Source organism: Carcharhinus amblyrhynchos, unplaced genomic scaffold (genome assembly GCF_965287045.1).
Source record: "Carcharhinus amblyrhynchos unplaced genomic scaffold, sCarAmb.v2.hapA chromosome_1205, whole genome shotgun sequence".
NCBI classification, from domain to species: domain Eukaryota; kingdom Metazoa; phylum Chordata; class Chondrichthyes; order Carcharhiniformes; family Carcharhinidae; genus Carcharhinus; species Carcharhinus amblyrhynchos.
In genome coordinates this window covers 1-19,742 of record NW_027650945.1, presented here as the reverse complement: position 1 = coordinate 19,742, position 19,742 = coordinate 1, and the positions used below count along the sequence as shown (strand labels likewise).

General features: G+C 57.4%; 1 protein-coding gene across 1 annotated transcript in view; it reads left to right on the top strand.

Annotated features, from left to right (window-relative positions):
- LOC145340616 (rab GTPase-binding effector protein 2-like) overlaps nt 1-18,529 on the top strand; it is a gene marked incomplete at its 5' end in the record, with an annotated part of 31,520 nt that extends 12,991 nt beyond the window's left edge. The window contains 8 exons of the mRNA XM_080185085.1: nt 1,964-2,062; nt 10,840-10,971; nt 11,091-11,139; nt 16,435-16,476; nt 16,520-16,527; nt 17,116-17,214; nt 18,186-18,302; nt 18,406-18,529. Of these exons, the coding sequence (XP_080041211.1) occupies nt 1,964-2,062; nt 10,840-10,971; nt 11,091-11,139; nt 16,435-16,476; nt 16,520-16,527; nt 17,116-17,214; nt 18,186-18,302; nt 18,406-18,525 (666 nt within the window). The remainder of the gene's footprint in view (nt 1-1,963; nt 2,063-10,839; nt 10,972-11,090; nt 11,140-16,434; nt 16,477-16,519; nt 16,528-17,115; nt 17,215-18,185; nt 18,303-18,405) is intronic.
- Nucleotides 18,530-19,742: the final 1,213 nt, after the last annotated feature.

Genomic DNA, 19,742 nt, shown 5'->3' with positions numbered 1-19,742 from the left:
ACTGACTGGTGTCTCTCAGTCCCCTCTCTCTCTCTCAGGGAGATATCTGTACACTGACTGGTGTCTCTCAGTCCCCTCTCTCTCTCTCAGGGAGATATCTGTACACTGACTGGTGTCTCTCAGTCCCCTCTCTCTCTCTCTCAGGGAGATATCTGTACACTGACTGGTGTCTCTCAGTCCCCTCTCTCTCTCAGGGAGATATCTGTACACTGACTGGTGTCTCTCAGTCCCCTCTCTCTCTCTCTCAGGGAGATATCTGTACACTGACTGGTGTCTCTCAGTCCCCTCTCTCTCTCTCAGGGAGATATCTGTACACTGACTGGTGTCTCTCAGTCCCCTCTCTCTCTCTCTCAGGGTGATATCTGTACACTGACTGGTGTCTCTCAGTCCCCTCTCTCTCTCTCTCAGGGTGATATCTGTACACTGACTGGTGTCTCTCAGTCCCCTCTCTCTCAGGGAGATATCTGTACACTGACTGGTGTCTCTCAGTCCCCTCTCTCTCTCTCTCAGGGTGATATCTGTACACTGACTGGTGTCTCTCAGTCCCCTCTCTCTCTCTCTCAGGGTGATATCTGTACACTGACTGGTGTCTCTCAGTCCCCTCTCTCTCTCTCAGGGAGATATCTGTACACTGACTGGTGTCTCTCAGTCCCCTCTCTCTCAGGGAGATATCTGTACACTGACTGGTGTCTCTCAGTCCCCTCTCTCTCTCTCTCAGGGAGATATCTCAGGGAGATATCTGTACACTGACTGGTGTCTCTCAGTCCCCTCTCATCTCTCTCAGGGAGATATCTGTACACTGGAGGTATCTCAGGGAGATATCTGTACACTGACTGGTGTCTCTCAGTCCCCTCTCTCTCTCTCAGGGAGATATCTGTACACTGACTGGTGTCTCTCAGTCCCCTCTCTCTCTCTCTCAGGGAGATATCTGTACACTGACTGGTGTCTCTCAGTCCCTCTCTCTCTCTCAGGGAGATATCTGTACACTGACTGGTGTCTCTCAGTCCCCTCTCTCTCTCTCAGGGAGATATCTGTACACTGACTGGTGTCTCTCAGTCCCCTCTCTCTCTCTCAGGGAGATATCTGTACACTGACTGGTGTCTCTCAGTCCCCTCTCTCTCTCTCTCAGGGAGATATCTGTACACTGACTGGTGTCTCTCAGTCCCCCTCTCTCTCTCTCAGGGAGATATCTGTACACTGACTGGTGTCTCTCAGTCCCCTCTCTCTCTCTCTCAGGGAGATATCTGTACACTGACTGGTGTCTCTCAGTCCCCTCTCTCTCTCTCTCAGGGAGATATCTGTACACTGACTGGTGTCTCTCAGTCCCCTCTCTCTCTCTCTCAGGGAGATATCTGTACACTGACTGGTGTCTCTCAGTCCCCTCTCTCTCTCTCAGGGAGATATCTGTACACTGACTGGTGTCTCTCAGTCCCTCTCTCTCTCTCTCAGGGAGATATCTGTACACTGACTGGTGTCTCTCAGTCCCCTCTCTCTCTCTCTCAGGGAGATATCTGTACACTGACTGGTGTCTCTCAGTCCCCCCTCTCTCTCTCTCAGGGAGATATCTGTACACTGACTGGTGTCTCTCAGTCCCCTCTCTCTCTCTCTCAGGGAGATATCTGTACACTGACTGGTGTCTCTCAGTCCCCCCTCTCTCTCTCTCAGGGAGATATCTGTACACTGACTGGTGTCTCTCAGTCCCCTCTCTCTCTCTCTCAGGGAGATATCTGTACACTGACTGGTGTCTCTCAGTCCTCTCTCTCTCTCTCTCAGGGAGATATCTGTACACTGACTGGTGTCTCTCAGTCCCCTCTCTCTCTCTCTCAGGGAGATATCTGTACACTGACTGGTGTCTCTCAGTCCCCTCTGTCTCTCTCTCAGGGTGATATCTGTACACTGACTGGTGTCTCTCAGTCCCCTCTCTCTCTCAGGCTGTAAATAACTCTTTCTGTTCCGGACACAGATCGTGTTGCTACAGGAAAAGGTGGATTCGTCAGCCCTGGAAGTACAAAGAATCAGAGACATGTTTAATCAGGCACAGGGGCGATTACAGACACAGATGGTAAATTCACCCTCCACGTTTATTCACCTGGGCTATGGGGAGAGAGCGGGGGGGGGCAGTGGGATTAGTTTGGGATTGATACAGGGCTATGGGGAGAGAGCGGGGGCAGTGGGATTAGTTTGGGGATTGATACAGGGCTATGGGGAGAGAGCGGGGGCAGTGGGATTAGTTTGGGGATTGATACAGGGCTATGGGGAGAGAGCGGGGGCAGTGGGATTAGTTTGGGGATTGATACAGGGCTATGGGGAGAGAGCGGGGGCAGTGGGATTAGTTTGGGGATTGATACAGGGCTATGGGGAGAGAGCGGGGGCAGTGGGATTAGTTTGGGGATTGATACAGGGCTATGGGGAGAGAGCGGGGCAGTGGGATTAGTTTGGGGATTGAGCTATGGGGAGAGAGCGGGGGGCAGTGGGATTAGTTTGGGGATTGAGCTATGGGGAGAGAGCGGGGCAGTGGGATTAGTTTGGGGATTGATACAGGGCTATGGGGAGAGAGCGGGACAGTGGGATTAGTTTGGGGATTGATACAGGGCTATGGGGAGAGAGCGGGGGGCAGTGGGATTAGTTTGGGGATTGAGCTATGGGGAGAGAGCGGGGGCAGTGGGATTAGTTTGGGGATTGAGCTATGGGGAGAGAGCGGGGCAGTGGGATTAGTTTGGGGATTGAGCTATGGGGAGAGAGCGGGGCAGTGGGATTAGTTTGGGGATTGAGCTATGGGGAGAGAGCGGGGGCAGTGGGATTAGTTTGGGGATTGAGCTATGGGGAGAGAGCGGGGCAGTGGGATTAGTTTGGGGATTGAGCTATGGGGAGAGAGTGGGGCAGTGGGATTAGTTTGGGGATTGAGCTATGGGGAGAGAGCGGGGCAGTGGGATTAGTTTGGGGATTGATACAGGGCTATGGGGAGAGAGCGGGGCAGTGGGATTAGTTTGGGGATTGATACAGGGCTATGGGGAGAGAGCGGGGGGCAGTGGGATTAGTTTGGGGATTGATACAGGGCTATGGGGAGAGAGTGGGGCAGTGGGATTAGTTTGGGGATTGAGCTATGGGGAGAGAGCGGGGCAGTGGGATTAGTTTGGGGATTGATACAGGGCTGTGGGGAGAGAGCGGGGCAGTGGGATTAGTTTGGGGATTGATACAGGGCTATGGGGAGAGAGCGGGGGCAGTGGGATTAGTTTGGGGATTGATACAGGGCTATGGGGAGAGAGTGGGGGCAGTGGGATTAGTTTGGGGATTGAGCTATGGGGAGAGAGCGGGGCAGTGGGATTAGTTTGGGAATTGATACAGGGCTATGGGGAGAGAGCGGGGGGCAGTGGGATTAGTTTGGGGATTGAGCTATGGGGAGAGAGCGGGGCAGTGGGATTAGTTTGGGGATTGATACAGGGCTATGGGGAGAGAGCGGGGGGCAGTGGGATTAGTTTGGGGATTGAGCTATGGGGAGAGAGCGGGGCAGTGGGATTAGTTTGGGGATTGATACAGGGCTATGGGGAGAGAGCGGGGGGCAGTGGGATTAGTTTGGGGATTGAGCTATGGGGAGAGAGCGGGGGCAGTGGGATTAGTTTGGGGATTGATACAGGGCTATGGGGAGAGAGCGGGGGGCAGTGGGATTAGTTTGGGGATTGAGCTATGGGGAGAGAGCGGGGCAGTGGGATTAGTTTGGGGATTGATACAGGGCTATGGGGAGAGAGTGGGGGCAGTGGGATTAGTTTGGGGATTGAGCTATGGGGAGAGAGCGGGGCAGTGGGATTAGTTTGGGGATTGATACAGGGCTATGGGGAGAGAGCGGGGGGCAGTGGGATTAGTTTGGGGATTGAGCTATGGGGAGAGAGCGGGGCAGTGGGATTAGTTTGGGGATTGATACAGGGCTATGGGGAGAGAGCGGGGGGCAGTGGGATTAGTTTGGGGATTGATACAGGGCTATGGGGAGAGAGCGGGGCAGTGGGATTAGTTTGGGGATTGAGCTATGGGGAGAGAGCGGGGGGCAGTGGGATTAGTTTGCGGATTGAGCTATGGGGAGAGAGCGGGGGCAGTGGGAGTAGTTTGGGGATTGAGCTATGGGGAGAGAGCGGGGGGCAGTGGGATTAGTTTGGGGATTGAGCTATGGGGAGAGAGCGGGGCAGTGGGATTAGTTTGGGGATTGAGCTATGGGGAGAGAGCGGGGCAGTGGGATTAGTTTGGGGATTGAGCTATGGGGAGAGAGCGGGACAGTGGGATTAGTTTGGGGATTGATACAGGGCTATGGGGAGAGAGCGGGGGCAGTGGGATTAGTTTGGGGATTGATACAGGGCTATGGGGAGAGAGCGGGGGCAGTGGGATTAGTTTGGGGATTGATACAGGGCTATGGGGAGAGAGCGGGGCAGTGGGATTAGTTTGGGGATTGAGCTATGGGGAGAGAGCGGGGGGCAGTGGGATTAGTTTGGGGATTGAGCTATGGGGAGAGAGCGGGGCAGTGGGATTAGTTTGGGGATTGATACAGGGCTGTGGGGAGAGAGCGGGACAGTGGGATTAGTTTGGGGATTGATACAGGGCTATGGGGAGAGAGCGGGGGGCAGTGGGATTAGTTTGGGGATTGAGCTATGGGGAGAGAGCGGGGGCAGTGGGATTAGTTTGGGGATTGAGCTATGGGGAGAGAGCGGGGCAGTGGGATTAGTTTGGGGATTGAGCTATGGGGAGAGAGCGGGGCAGTGGGATTAGTTTGGGGATTGAGCTATGGGGAGAGAGCGGGGGCAGTGGGATTAGTTTGGGGATTGAGCTATGGGGAGAGAGCGGGGCAGTGGGATTAGTTTGGGGATTGAGCTATGGGGAGAGAGTGGGGCAGTGGGATTAGTTTGGGGATTGAGCTATGGGGAGAGAGCGGGGCAGTGGGATTAGTTTGGGGATTGATACAGGGCTATGGGGAGAGAGCGGGGCAGTGGGATTAGTTTGGGGATTGATACAGGGCTATGGGGAGAGAGCGGGGGGCAGTGGGATTAGTTTGGGGATTGATACAGGGCTATGGGGAGAGAGTGGGGCAGTGGGATTAGTTTGGGGATTGAGCTATGGGGAGAGAGCGGGGCAGTGGGATTAGTTTGGGGATTGATACAGGGCTGTGGGGAGAGAGCGGGGCAGTGGGATTAGTTTGGGGATTGATACAGGGCTATGGGGAGAGAGCGGGGCAGTGGGATTAGTTTGGGGATTGATACAGGGCTATGGGGAGAGAGCGGGGCAGTGGGATTAGTTTGGGGATTGGGCTATGGGGAGAGAGCGGGGCAGTGGGATTAGTTTGGGGATTGATACAGGGCTATGGGGAGAGAGCGGGGGCAGTGGGATTAGTTTGGGGATTGATACAGGGCTATGGGGAGAGAGTGGGGGCAGTGGGATTAGTTTGGGGATTGAGCTATGGGGAGAGAGCGGGGCAGTGGGATTAGTTTGGGGATTGATACAGGGCTATGGGGAGAGAGCGGGGGGCAGTGGGATTAGTTTGGGGATTGAGCTATGGGGAGAGAGCGGGGCAGTGGGATTAGTTTGGGGATTGATACAGGGCTATGGGGAGAGAGCGGGGGGCAGTGGGATTAGTTTGGGGATTGAGCTATGGGGAGAGAGCGGGGCAGTGGGATTAGTTTGGGGATTGATACAGGGCTATGGGGAGAGAGCGGGGGGCAGTGGGATTAGTTTGGGGATTGAGCTATGGGGAGAGAGCGGGGGCAGTGGGATTAGTTTGGGGATTGATACAGGGCTATGGGGAGAGAGCGGGGGGCAGTGGGATTAGTTTGGGGATTGAGCTATGGGGAGAGAGCGGGGCAGTGGGATTAGTTTGGGGATTGATACAGGGCTATGGGGAGAGAGTGGGGGCAGTGGGATTAGTTTGGGGATTGAGCTATGGGGAGAGAGCGGGGCAGTGGGATTAGTTTGGGGATTGATACAGGGCTATGGGGAGAGAGCGGGGGGCAGTGGGATTAGTTTGGGGATTGAGCTATGGGGAGAGAGCGGGGCAGTGGGATTAGTTTGGGGATTGATACAGGGCTATGGGGAGAGAGCGGGGGGCAGTGGGATTAGTTTGGGGATTGAGCTATGGGGAGAGAGCGGGGCAGTGGGATTAGTTTGGGGATTGATACAGGGCTATGGGGAGAGAGCGGGGGGCAGTGGGATTAGTTTGGGGATTGAGCTATGGGGAGAGAGCGGGGCAGTGGGATTAGTTTGGGGATTGATACAGGATGGGGAGAGAGCGGGGGGCAGTGGGATTAGTTTGGGGATTGAGCTATGGGGAGAGAGCGGGGCAGTGGGATTAGTTTGGGGATTGATACAGGGCTATGGGGAGAGAGCGGGGGGCAGTGGGATTAGTTTGGGGATTGAGCTATGGGGAGAGAGCGGGGGCAGTGGGATTAGTTTGGGGATTGATACAGGGCTATGGGGAGAGAGCGGGGCAGTGGGATTAGTTTGGGGATTGATACAGGGCTATGGGGAGAGAGTGGGGGCAGTGGGATTAGTTTGGGGATTGAGCTATGGGGAGAGAGCGGGGCAGTGGGATTAGTTTGGGGATTGATACAGGGCTATGGGGAGAGAGCGGGGGGCAGTGGGATTAGTTTGGGGATTGATACAGGCTATGGGGAGAGAGCGGGGCAGTGGGATTAGTTTGGGGATTGAGCTATGGGGAGAGAGCGGGGCAGTGGGATTAGTTTGGGGATTGAGCTATGGGGAGAGAGCGGGGCAGTGGGATTAGTTTGGGGATTGATACAGGGCTATGGGGAGAGAGTGGGGGGCAGTGGGATTAGTTTGGGGATTGATACAGGGCTATGGGAGAGAGCGGGGCAGTGGGATTAGTTTGGGGATTGAGCTATGGGGAGAGAGCGGGGGGCAGTGGGATTAGTTTGCGGATTGAGCTATGGGGAGAGAGCGGGGGCAGTGGGATTAGTTTGGGGATTGAGCTATGGGGAGAGAGCGGGGCAGTGGGATTAGTTTGGGGATTGAGCTATGGGGAGAGAGCGGGGCAGTGGGATTAGTTTGGGGATTGAGCTATGGGGAGAGAGCGGGGCAGTGGGATTAGTTTGGGGATTGAGCTATGGGGAGAGAGCGGGGCAGTGGGATTAGTTTGGGGATTGATACAGGGCTATGGGGAGAGAGTGGGGGGGCAGTGGGATTAGTTTGGGGATTGATACAGGGCTATGGGGAGAGAGCGGGGCAGTGGGATTAGTTTGGGGAATTGAGCTATGGGGAGAGAGCGGGGGGCAGTGGGATTAGTTTGGGGATTGATACAGGGCTATGGGGAGAGAGCGGGGGCAGTGGGATTAGTTTGGGGATTGATACAGGGCTATGGGGAGAGAGCGGGGGCAGTGGGATTAGTTTGGGGATTGATACAGGGCTATGGGGAGAGAGCGGGGACAGTGGGATTAGTTTGGGGATTGATACAGGGCTATGGGGAGAGAGCGGGGCAGTGGGATTAGTTTGGGGATTGATACAGGGCTATGGGGAGAGAGTGGGGGCAGTGGGATTAGTTTGGGGATTGAGCTATGGGGAGAGAGCGGGGCAGTGGGATTAGTTTGGGGATTGATACAGGGCTATGGGGAGAGAGCGGGGGGCAGTGGGATTAGTTTCGGGATTGAGCTATGGGGAGAGAGCGGGGCAGTGGGATTAGTTTGGGGATTGATACAGGGCTATGGGGAGAGAGCGGGGGGCAGTGGGATTAGTTTGGGGATTGAGCTATGGGGAGAGAGCGGGGGGCAGTGGGATTAGTTTGGGGATTGAGCTATGGGGAGAGAGCGGGGCAGTGGGATTAGTTTGGGGATTGAGCTATGGGGAGAGAGCGGGGCAGTGGGATTAGTTTGGGGATTGAGCTATGGGGAGAGAGCGGGGCAGTGGGATTAGTTTGGGGATTGATACAGGGCTATGGGGAGAGAGTGGGGGGGCAGTGGGATTAGTTTGGGGATTGATACAGGGCTATGGGGAGAGAGTGGGGGCAGTGGGATTAGTTTGGGGATTGAGCTATGGGGAGAGAGCGGGGCAGTGGGATTAGTTTGGGGATTGATACAGGGCTATGGGGAGAGAGCGGGGGGCAGTGGGATTAGTTTGGGGATTGAGCTATGGGGAGAGAGCGGGGCAGTGGGATTAGTTTGGGGATTGATACAGGGCTATGGGGAGAGAGCGGGGGGCAGTGGGATTAGTTTGGGGATTGAGCTATGGGGAGAGAGCGGGGCAGTGGGATTAGTTTGGGGATTGATACAGGGCTATGGGGAGAGAGCGGGGGGCAGTGGGATTAGTTTGGGGATTGAGCTATGGGGAGAGAGCGGGGCAGTGGGATTAGTTTGGGGATTGATACAGGGCTATGGGGAGAGAGCGGGGGGCAGTGGGATTAGTTTGGGGATTGAGCTATGGGGAGAGAGCGGGGCAGTGGGATTAGTTTGGGGATTGATACAGGGCTATGGGGAGAGAGCGGGGGGCAGTGGGATTAGTTTGGGGATTGAGCTATGGGGAGAGAGCGGGGGCAGTGGGATTAGTTTGGGGATTGATACAGGGCTATGGGGAGAGAGCGGGGCAGTGGGATTAGTTTGGGGATTGATACAGGGCTATGGGGAGAGAGTGGGGGCAGTGGGATTAGTTTGGGGATTGAGCTATGGGGAGAGAGCGGGGCAGTGGGATTAGTTTGGGGATTGATACAGGGCTATGGGGAGAGAGCGGGGGGCAGTGGGATTAGTTTGGGGATTGAGCTATGGGGAGAGAGCGGGGCAGTGGGATTAGTTTGGGGATTGAGCTATGGGGAGAGAGCGGGGCAGTGGGATTAGTTTGGGGATTGAGCTATGGGGAGAGAGCGGGGCAGTGGGATTAGTTTGGGGATTGATACAGGGCTATGGGGAGAGAGTGGGGGGGCAGTGGGATTAGTTTGGGGATTGATACAGGGCTATGGGGAGAGAGCGGGGCAGTGGGATTAGTTTGGGGATTGAGCTATGGGGAGAGAGCGGGGGGCAGTGGGATTAGTTTGCGGATTGAGCTATGGGGAGAGAGCGGGGGCAGTGGGATTAGTTTGGGGATTGAGCTATGGGGAGAGAGCGGGGCAGTGGGATTAGTTTGGGGATTGAGCTATGGGGAGAGAGCGGGGCAGTGGGATTAGTTTGGGGATTGAGCTATGGGGAGAGAGCGGGGCAGTGGGATTAGTTTGGGGATTGAGCTATGGGGAGAGAGCGGGGCAGTGGGATTAGTTTGGGGATTGATACAGGGCTATGGGGAGAGAGTGGGGGGGCAGTGGGATTAGTTTGGGGATTGATACAGGGCTATGGGGAGAGAGCGGGGCAGTGGGATTAGTTTGGGGATTGAGCTATGGGGAGAGAGCGGGGGGCAGTGGGATTAGTTTGGGGATTGATACAGGGCTATGGGGAGAGAGCGGGGGCAGTGGGATTAGTTTGGGGATTGATACAGGGCTATGGGGAGAGAGCGGGGGCAGTGGGATTAGTTTGGGGATTGATACAGGGCTATGGGGAGAGAGCGGGGACAGTGGGATTAGTTTGGGGATTGATACAGGGCTATGGGGAGAGAGCGGGGCAGTGGGATTAGTTTGGGGATTGATACAGGGCTATGGGGAGAGAGTGGGGGCAGTGGGATTAGTTTGGGGATTGAGCTATGGGGAGAGAGCGGGGCAGTGGGATTAGTTTGGGGATTGATACAGGGCTATGGGGAGAGAGCGGGGGGCAGTGGGATTAGTTTCGGGATTGAGCTATGGGGAGAGAGCGGGGCAGTGGGATTAGTTTGGGGATTGATACAGGGCTATGGGGAGAGAGCGGGGGGCAGTGGGATTAGTTTGGGGATTGAGCTATGGGGAGAGAGCGGGGCAGTGGGATTAGTTTGGGGATTGAGCTATGGGGAGAGAGCGGGGCAGTGGGATTAGTTTGGGGATTGAGCTATGGGGAGAGAGCGGGGCAGTGGGATTAGTTTGGGGATTGATACAGGGCTATGGGGAGAGAGCGGGGGGCAGTGGGATTAGTTTGGGGATTGAGCTATGGGGAGAGAGCGGGGCAGTGGGATTAGTTTGGGGATTGAGCTATGGGGAGAGAGCGGGGCAGTGGGATTAGTTTGGGGATTGAGCTATGGGGAGAGAGCGGGGCAGTGGGATTAGTTTGGGGATTGATACAGGGCTATGGGGAGAGAGTGGGGGGGCAGTGGGATTAGTTTGGGGATTGATACAGGGCTATGGGGAGAGAGCGGGGCAGTGGGATTAGTTTGGGGATTGAGCTATGGGGAGAGAGCGGGGGGCAGTGGGATTAGTTTGGGGATTGATACAGGGCTATGGGGAGAGAGCGGGGGCAGTGGGATTAGTTTGGGGATTGATACAGGGCTATGGGGAGGGAGCGGGGGCAGTGGGATTAGTTTGGGGATTGATACAGGGCTATGGGGAGAGAGCGGGGGCAGTGGGATTAGTTTGGGGATTGATACAGGGCTATGGGGAGAGAGCGGGGCAGTGGGATTAGTTTGGGGATTGATACAGGGCTATGGGGAGAGAGTGGGGCAGTGGGATTAGTTTGGGGATTGATACAGGGCTATGGGGAGAGAGCGGGGCAGTGGGATTAGTTTGGGACAGGGGAGTGAAGGAGACAGCTGTGTCGAGATGTGGAGATTTAGGGGAATGTGGGGTGAGGAAGTGATATAGAGAGCGATGGCAGGGGATGGAAGTGAGGGAGAAGGAAAGTGGTGAAGAGGGAGACCGAGGGAAGGAAGGTGGCGGGAGGGAGAGAAGGGTAGAACTGACAGGGATATCAATGTCCTCCCTTCTCTCTCTCTCTCTCCCCATCACACCCACCCTCTCTCTGCCGCCTACAGGTGGAGTTGATGGCGACACACAAGGAACTCTGTCAGAGGAACCGCCAACTGCAGAGGGAGAACCAGATGCTGAAGGAGCTCCAAACACTCCATTCACAGCTCCAAGAGGCCCTCAGTCCTGCCCCTGGACAGGTAAGGCTTTACGCAGACAGGCAGAGTCTCACTTCTCTCACCCAGGGTGAGTGGGGCCAAGTTAACACCATATCCAGTACCCTTGTACTCACTGCTCTCTCTCTCTATTATCCTCACAGGGAACTGGAGCTTCCTCATCGCTGGGCCAACATGCGACGGAAGACATCGGTAAGGCTCCAATCTGCCTACTTAACGTCTCGTAAACAAAGACACGGCCCCCAGCCGGTCTGTCCTCCCCCTCTGCGAATAACAGCAAAATGGCCTATTATTTAAATCGTAAAGAACTGCAGCGTGCTGCTGTGCAGAGGGATCTGGGCGTCCTTGTGCAGGAATCTCCAGGAGTTGGTTTGCAGGAGTTTGCTGTGCAGAGGGATCTGGGCATCCTTGTGCAGGAATCTCCAGGAGTTGGTTTGCAGGAGTTTGCTGTGCAGAGGGATCTGGGCGTCCTTGTGCAGGAATCTCCAGGAGTTGGTTTGCAGGAGTTTGCTGTGTAGAGGGATCTGGGCGTCCTTGTGTGGGAATCTCCAGGAGTTGGTTTGCGGGAGTTTGCTGTGTAGAGGGATCTGGGCGTCCTTGTGCGGGAATCTCTAGGAGTTGGTTTGCAGGAGTTTGCTGTGCAGAGGGATCTGGGCGTCCTTGTGCGGGAATCTCCAGGAGTTGGTTTGCGGGAGTTTGCTGTGTAGAGAGATCTGGGCGTCCTTGTGCGGGAATCTCCAGGAGTTGGTTGGCAGGAGTTTGCTGTGCAGAGGGATCTGGGCGTCCTTGTGCGGGAATCTCCAGGAGTTGGTTGGCAGGAGTTTGCTGTGCAGAGGGATCTGGGCGTTCTTGTGCAGGAATCTCCAGGAGTTGGTTGGCAGGAGCAGCAGGGAATGAAGGTGGGAAATGGGATTTTGTCCTTCATTGCCAGAGGGATGGAGTTTAAAAACAGCGAGGTTATGTTAAGGTGCTGGTGAGGCCACACCTGGAGTTACTGTGTACAGTTTTGGTCTCCTTACTTGAGAAAGGATATACTGACACTGGGAGGGGGTGCAGAGGAGATTCACTGGGGTTGATTCCGGAGTTGAGAGGGTTGCCTCATTCAGAAGTCTCTTAAAAGACCCTCTCGAATCCGCATCCACCCCCACCGACAGCAGCCGATTCCACTCACTCACCACCCTCTGAGTGAGAAACTTACCCCTGACATCTCCTCTGTACCTGCTCCCCAGCACCTTAAACCTGTGTCCCTCTCGTAGTGACCATTTCAGCCCTGGGAAATAGCCTCTGAGGATCCACCCTATCTATACCTCTTAACATCTTATAAACCTCCATCAGGTCACCCCCTCGTCCTTCGTCTCTCCAGGGAGAAAAGACCCAGCTCCCTCAACCTATCCTCATAAGGCATGCCTCCCAATCCAGGCAACATCCTTGTAAATCTCCTCTGCACCCTCTCAATAGCTTCCACATCCTTCCTGTAGTGAGGGGACCAGAACTGCACACAGTTCTCCAAGTGGGGTCTGACCAGGGTCTTATAAAGCTGGAGCTTTATCTCCCGACTCCGAAACTCAATCCCTCGAGTGATGAAGCCCAGACGCCTTCTTAACCACATCCTCCACCTGCGAGGCCGATTTCAGAGTCCTGTGGACCTGGACCCCAAGGTCCTTCTGATCCTCTACACTGCTAAGACTCTACCCTTGATATTGTACCCCTTCATCCCATTATGATCTCTGTCCCCAAAATGCTCTCCCACTGAGCGATCTGACACCTGTCCAGGTCCATTGCCCAATACCAAATCGAGTACACCCTCGCCTGTTGTAGCTTATCCACATACTGTGTCAGGAAACCTCCTGAACACACCTAACAAACTCCTTCCCATCCAAACCCCTTACCCGAGGGATATTCCAATCAATATTTGGGAAATTAAAATCTCCCATCACGACAACTCTTGTTATTATTACACCTCTCCAGGATCTGTTTCCCAGTCTGGTCCTCAACCTCCCTGTTACTATCGGGCGGCCTGTAGAAAACACCCAGTAGAGTTAGTGACCCCTTCCTCTTCCTAACCTCCACCCACAGAGACTCCGTAGACAATCCCTCCACGGCGTCCCATCTATTCTGCAGCCGTGACACTATCCCTCATCAACAGTGCCGCTCCCCCACCTATTTTGCCTCCCTCCTCCAGCCCCCCTACACCCCCCTCCCTATCTCTGTAACCCCCTCCAGCCCCCCTACACCCCCTCCCTACCTCTGTAACCTCCTCCAGCCCCCCTAAACCCCCTCCCTATCTCTGTAACCCCCTCCAGCCCCCTACACCCCCTCCCTATCTCTGTAACCCCCTCCAGCCCCCTACAGCCCTCCCTATCTCTGTAACCTCCTCCAGCCCCCTCCTATCTCTGTAACCTCCTCCAGTCCCGCTACACCCCCTCCCTATCTCTGTAACCCCCTACACCCCCTCCCTATCTCTGTAACCCCCTACACCCCCTCCTATCTCTGTAACCTCCTCCAACCCCCTACACCCCTCCCTATCTCTGTAACCCCCTCCAGCCCCCCTACACCCCCCTCCCTATCTCTGTAACCTCCTCCAGCCCCTCCCTATCTCTGTAACCTCCTCTAGCCCCCTACACCCCCTCCCTATCTCTGTAACCCCCTCCAGCCCCCTACACCCCCTCCCTATCTCTGTAACCCCCTCCAGCCCCCTACACCCCCTCCCTATCTCTGTAACCTCCTCCAGCCCCCCTACAACCCCTCCCTATCTGTGTAACCTCCTCCAGCCCCCCCACACCCCCTCCCTATCTCTGTAACCTCCTCCAGCCCCCCTACACCCCCTCCCTATCTCTGTAACCCCCTCCAGCCCCCTACACCCCTCCCTATCTCTGTAACCCCCTCCCTATCTCTGTAACCTCCTCCAGCCCCTCCCTATCTCTGTAACCACCTCCAGCCCCCCTACACCCCCTCCTATCTCTGTAACCGCCTCCAGCCCCCCTACACCCCCTCCCTATCTCTGTAACCTCCTCCAGCCCCCCCCACACCCCCTCCCTATTCCTGTAATCTTCGACAATACTCTCCGTTAGACCACACTCGGAGCACCGTGTACAGTTCCGGTCCGGTTAGACCGCACTCGGAGCACCGTGTACAGTTCCGGTCCAGTTAGACCGCACTCGGAGCACCGTGTACAGTTCCGGTCCGGTTAGACCACACTCGGACCGCCGTGTACAGTTCCGGTCCGGTTAGACCGCACTCGGAGCACCGTGTACAGTTCCGGTCCGGTTAGACCGCACTCGGAGCACCGTGTACAGTTCCGGTCCGGTTAGACCGCACTCGGAGCACCGTGTACAGTTCCGGTCCGGTTAGACCGCACTCGGAGCACCGTGTACAGTTCCGGTCCGGTTAGACCGCACTCGGAGCACCGTGTACAGTTCCGGTCCGGTTAGACCGCACTCGGAGCACCGTGTACAGTCGGTCCGGTTAGACCGCACTCGGAGCACCGTGTACAGTTCCGGGTCGGTTAGACCGCACTCGGAGCACCGTGTACAGTTTCCGGTCCGGTTAGGCCGCACTCGGAGCACCGTGTACAGTTCCGGTCCGGTTAGGCCGCACTCGGAGCACCGTGTACAGTTCCGGTCCGGTTAGGCCGCACTCGGAGCACCGTGTACAGTTCCGGTCCGGTTAGGCCGCACTCGGAGCACCGTGTACAGTTCCGGTCCGGTTAGGCCGCCACTCGGAGCACCGTGTACAGTTCCGGTCCGGTTAGGCCGCACTCGGAGCACCGTGTACAGTTCCGGTCCGGTTAGGCCGCACTCGGAGCACCGGTACAGTTCCGGTCCGGTTAGACCGCACTCGGAGCACCGTGTACAGTTCCGGTCCGGTTAGACCGCACTCGGAGCACCGTGTACAGTTCCGGTCCGGTTAGACCGCACTCGGAGCACCGTGTACAGTTCCGGTCCGGTTAGACCGCACTCGGAGCACCGTGTACAGTTCCGGTCCGGTTAGACCGCACTCGGAGCACCGTGTACAGTTCCGGTCCGGTTAGAACCGCACTCGGAGCACCGTGTACAGTTCCGGTCCGGTTAGACCGCACTCGGAGCACCGTGTACAGTTCCGGTCCGGTTAGACCGCACTCGGAGCACCGTGTACAGTTCCGGTCCGGTTAGACCGCACTCGGAGCACCGTGTACAGTTCCGGTCCGGTTAGACCGCACTCGGAGCACCGTTACAGTTCCGGTCCGGTTAGGCCGCACTCGGAGCACCGTGTACAGTTCCGGTCCGGTTAGGCCGCACTCGGAGCACCGTGTACAGTTCCGGTCCGGTTAGGCCGCACTCGGAGCACCGTGTACAGTTCCGGTCCGGTTAGGCCGCACTCGGAGCACCGTGTACAGTTCCGGTCCGGTTAGGCCGCACTCGGAGCACCGTGTACAGTTCCGGTCCGGTTAGGCCGCACTCGGAGCACCGTGTACAGTTCCGGTCCGGTTAGGCCGCACTCGGAGCACCGTGTACAGTTCCGGTCCGGTTAGGCCGCACTCGGAGCACCGTGTACAGTTCCGGTCCGGTTAGGCCGCACTCGGAGCACCGTGTACAGTTCCGGTCGGTTAGACCGCACTCGGAGCACCGTGTACAGTTCCGGTCCGGTTAGACCGCACTCGGAGCACCGTGTACAGTTCCGGTCCGGTTTAGACCGCACTCGGAGCACCGTGTACAGTTCCGGTCCGGTTAGACCGCACTCGGAGCACCGTGTACAGTTCCGGTCCGGGTAGACCGCACTCGGAGCACCGTGTACAGTTCCGGTCCGGTTAGACCGCACTCGGAGCACCGTGTACAGTTCCGGTCCGGTTAGACCGCACTCGGAGCACCGTGTACAGTTCGGTCCGGTTAGACCGCACTCGGAGCACCGTGTACAGTTCCGGTCCGGTTAGACCGCACTCGGAGCACCGTGTACAGTTCCGGTCCGGTTAGACCGCACTCGGAGCACCGTGTACAGTTTCCGGTCCGGTTAGACCGCACTCGGAGCACCGTGTACAGTTCCGGTCCGGTTAGACCGCACTCGGAGCACCGTGTACAGTCCGGTCCGGTTAGACCGCACTCGGAGCACCGTGTACAGTTCCGGTCCGGTTAGACCGCACTCGGAGCACCGTGTACAGTTCCGGTCCGGTTAGACCGCACTCGGAGCACCGTGTACAGTTCCGGTCCGGTTAGACCGCACTCGGAGCACCGTGTACAGTTCCGGTCCGGTTAGACCGCACTCGGAGCACCGTGTACAGTTCCGGTCCGGTTAGACCACACTCGGAGCACCGTGTACAGTTATGGTCCGGTTAGACCACACTCGGAGCACCGTGTACAGTTCCGGTCCGGTTAGACCGCACTCGGAGCACCGTGTACAGTTCCGGTCCGGTTACTGTAAGGTATATATTGTGTTCAGTGATGAGAGATTGAGTTAGGATTGAAGATAAAATGATTCCTGACTCTGTTCCACATTCTCTCTCCCGTTATCCAGTTGGGGATCTTACTCAGGCTGTAGAAAGCTCTCAGGATCGGAGTAAATGAGGTGAGTGTGTCACATCGGGGATGGAAAAATCCAGATCAGCTGGTCTGTCAGCTCACCCTCCCTCCTCCCACCTCCCCCCCCCCCCCCCCCCGCAGTCTCCCCTTATCCCCCCGAATCCCCCTCTCTTCATTCCCCCAGCATTCACCCTTCTGCTCTCCCTCCCTCTCTGTCCCCCCCCCACCCCTCTGTCATCCCCCCCCCGACTTCTCTCCCTCCCCCCTCCCCCTCTCTCCCCCACTTCGCCCCCTCCCCCCTCTCCCTCCCCCTCTTCCTCCCCCCCCTCCCTTGCTCCCCTCCCTCCCTCCCCCTCCCTCTCCCCCCTCCCCTCCCCCTCCCTCCCTCACCCTCCCTCCCTCACCCCCCCCTCCCCTCCCTCCCCCACCCCCCTCCCCCTCCCTCCCTCACCCCCCCCCCCCGACCCCCCTCTCTTCCTCCCCCCCCCCCCCCCCCAAGTCTGGCGTCCACCCCTCTCACACCCCCCACTTCCACTCCCTTGCTCATCCCCACTTCCCCCCTCCCCACTTCCCCCCCCCCACTTCCTCCCACCCCCCCCCTTGCTCCCCCACTCCTCCCTTGCCGCCCCCTTCTCACTCTGTCTCTCACTCTCTCGAACTCTCCCTTCTCACACAGCTCCAGACCGCTCTGCAGGAGAAAGACTCAGAGCTGGAGACACTAAGGACCATGTATAAACAACTCGATCTGGAACTGCAGGCAAGGTCGGAAGAGAGGGTGAGTGCTCTGAGGGAGCGCCGCACTGTGGGAGGGTCAGTGCTGAGGGAGCGCCGCACTGTGGGAGGGTCGGTGCTGAGGGAGTCCCGCACTGTGGGGAGGGTCGGTGCTGAGGGAGTCCCGCACTGTGGGAGGGTCAGTGCTGAGGGAGTGCCGCACTGTGGGAGGGTCGGTGCTGAGGGAGTCCCGCACTGTGGGGAGGGTCGGTGCTGAGGGAGCGCTGCACTGTGGGAGGGTCGGTGCTGAGGGAGTCCCGCACTGTGGGGAGGGTCGGTGCTGAGGGAGTCCCGCACTGTGGGAGGGTCGGTGCCGAGGGAGTCCCGCACTGTGGGGAGGGTCGGTGCCGAGGGAGTCCCGCACTGTGGGGAGGGTCGGTGCCGAGGGAGTCCCGCACTGTGGGAAGGGTCGGTGCCGAGGGAGTCCCGCACTGTGGGTAGGGTCGGTGCTGAGGGAGTCCCGCACTGTGGGGAGGGTCGGTGCTGAGGGAGTCCCGCACTGTGGGGAGGGTCGGTGTTGAGGGAGTCCCGCACTGTGGGGAGGGTCGGTGCTGAGGGAGTCCCGCACTGTGGGAGGGTCGGTGCTGAGGGAGTCCCGCACTGTGGGGAGGGTCGGTGCTGAGGGAGTCCCGCACTGTGGGAGGGTCGGTGCTGAGGGAGTCCCGCACTGTGGGAGGGTCGGTGCTGAGGGAGCGCCGCACTGTGGGGAGGGTCAGTGCTGAGGGAGTCCCGCACTGTGGGGAGGGTCGGTGCTGAGGGAGTCCCGCACTGTGGGGAGGGTCGGTGCTGAGGGAGTGCCGCACTGTGGGAGGGTCGGTGCTGAGGGAGTCCCGCACTGTGGGAGGGTCGGTGCTGAGGGAGCGCCGCACTGTGGGGAGGGTCGGTGCTGAGGGAGTCCCGCACTGTGGGAGGGTCGGTGCTGAGGGAGTCCCGCACTGTGGGAGGGTGTAATACCCTTCCCTTTGTCTCTTGCAGACTGACTTGACAGCGAAGTTACGAGAAGAAAAGGCTAAAGGTCAGAGGTTACAGGTGGAGCTGGACACCAGTGAGCAAGTGCAGCGAGACTTCGTCAAACTCTCGCAGGCCTTGCAGGTTCGTGTATTTGGGCTGTGTAACAGGCTGTGGGGAGAGGGGGGCTGAATGGCCTCCTCCTGGTCCACACTAACTCTGTGTTGTCTCTCCTGCCCTGTTCCAGGTGCGTCTGGAGCAGATCCGACAAGCAGACTCCATGGAAGCGATCCATCACATCCTGGACTCTGTCAGTAACCTCAAGGACGCCAGCCAGCTGCAGGGAGCCTGGGAACAAGGCTCGTGACCCCCCCCCCAGGGAGCGTCCTCATCACCCTCCCCGTCCCGAACCCTGGGTAACCAGCCATACGATGGACAGGCTGCACTGACTGGGCCTGGCCACTGTCAACAAGCACTGTTACACTATACCACTCCCACTCTCTCCCTCTGTCTCTCTCTCTCTCTGTCTCTCTCTCTCTCTCTCTCTCTCTCTCTGTCTCTCTCTCTCTGTCTCTCTCTCTCTGTCTCTCTCTGTCTCTCTCTCTGTCTCTCTCTCTCTCTGTCTCTCTCTGTCTCTCTCTCTCTCTCTGTCTCTCTCTCTGTCTCTCTCTCTCTCTGTCTCTCTCTGTCTCTCTCTCTCTCTCTGTCTCTCTCTCTGTCTCTCTCTCTCTGTCTCTCTCTCTCTCTCTCTCTCTGTCTCTCTCTCTGTCTCTCTCTCTCAGTCTCTCTCTCTCTCTCTCTGTCTCTCTCTCTCTCTGTCTCTCTCTCTGTGTCTCTCTCAGTCTCTCTCTCTCTCTCTGTCTCTCTCTCTCTCTCTGTCTCTCTCTCTCTGTCTCTCTCTCTCTCTGTCTCTCTCTCTCTGTCTCTCTCTCTCTCTCTCTCTGTCTCTCTCTCTCTCTCTCTCTCTCTCTGTGTTCTCTCTCTCTATCTCTGTCTCTCTCTCTCTCTCTCTCTCTCTGTCTCTCTCGCTCTCTCTCTCTGTCTCTCTCTCTGTCTCTCTCTCTCTCTGTCTCTCTCTCTCTGTCTCTCTCTCTCTCTCTCTCTCTCTGTCTCTCTCTATGTGTAAATATATAGATATGGGTGTATATATAGTCCTTGGCTGGGAGTTTCATGGGTTTTTGGGAGTGCTTCCGGTCTCTCTCGCTGTGGTGAGCGTCACTGAGCTGTGGGCTGGTGAAGGAAGAGGAGGAGGGTGCAATGTTTCTGCACTGTGTCCCTGTGTGTGTCCCTGTGTGTGTCCCTGTGTGTGTGTGTCCCTGCGTATGTGTCGTCAGCCCAAGCTGTGGGATCTAACTACCACCCCCCGTCCTTCCTCAGTGAGTGTGGCGGTGAGAGGGTGTCGGGTCTCTGCGGCAGGGGGAGAGAGAGAGAAAGCAGCTGGAGGAAGGCCCCACCCGGTCAAATGTCCACTGCCGAGGGCCTGGCCAAGGCAGACAGCTGGAGTTCGGTACGGGGCAGGAAGAGTTCAACCGGAGGCACCTGGGCCAAGCCATCACCTCACTCTCACTCCGCTCGCCCTCGCTC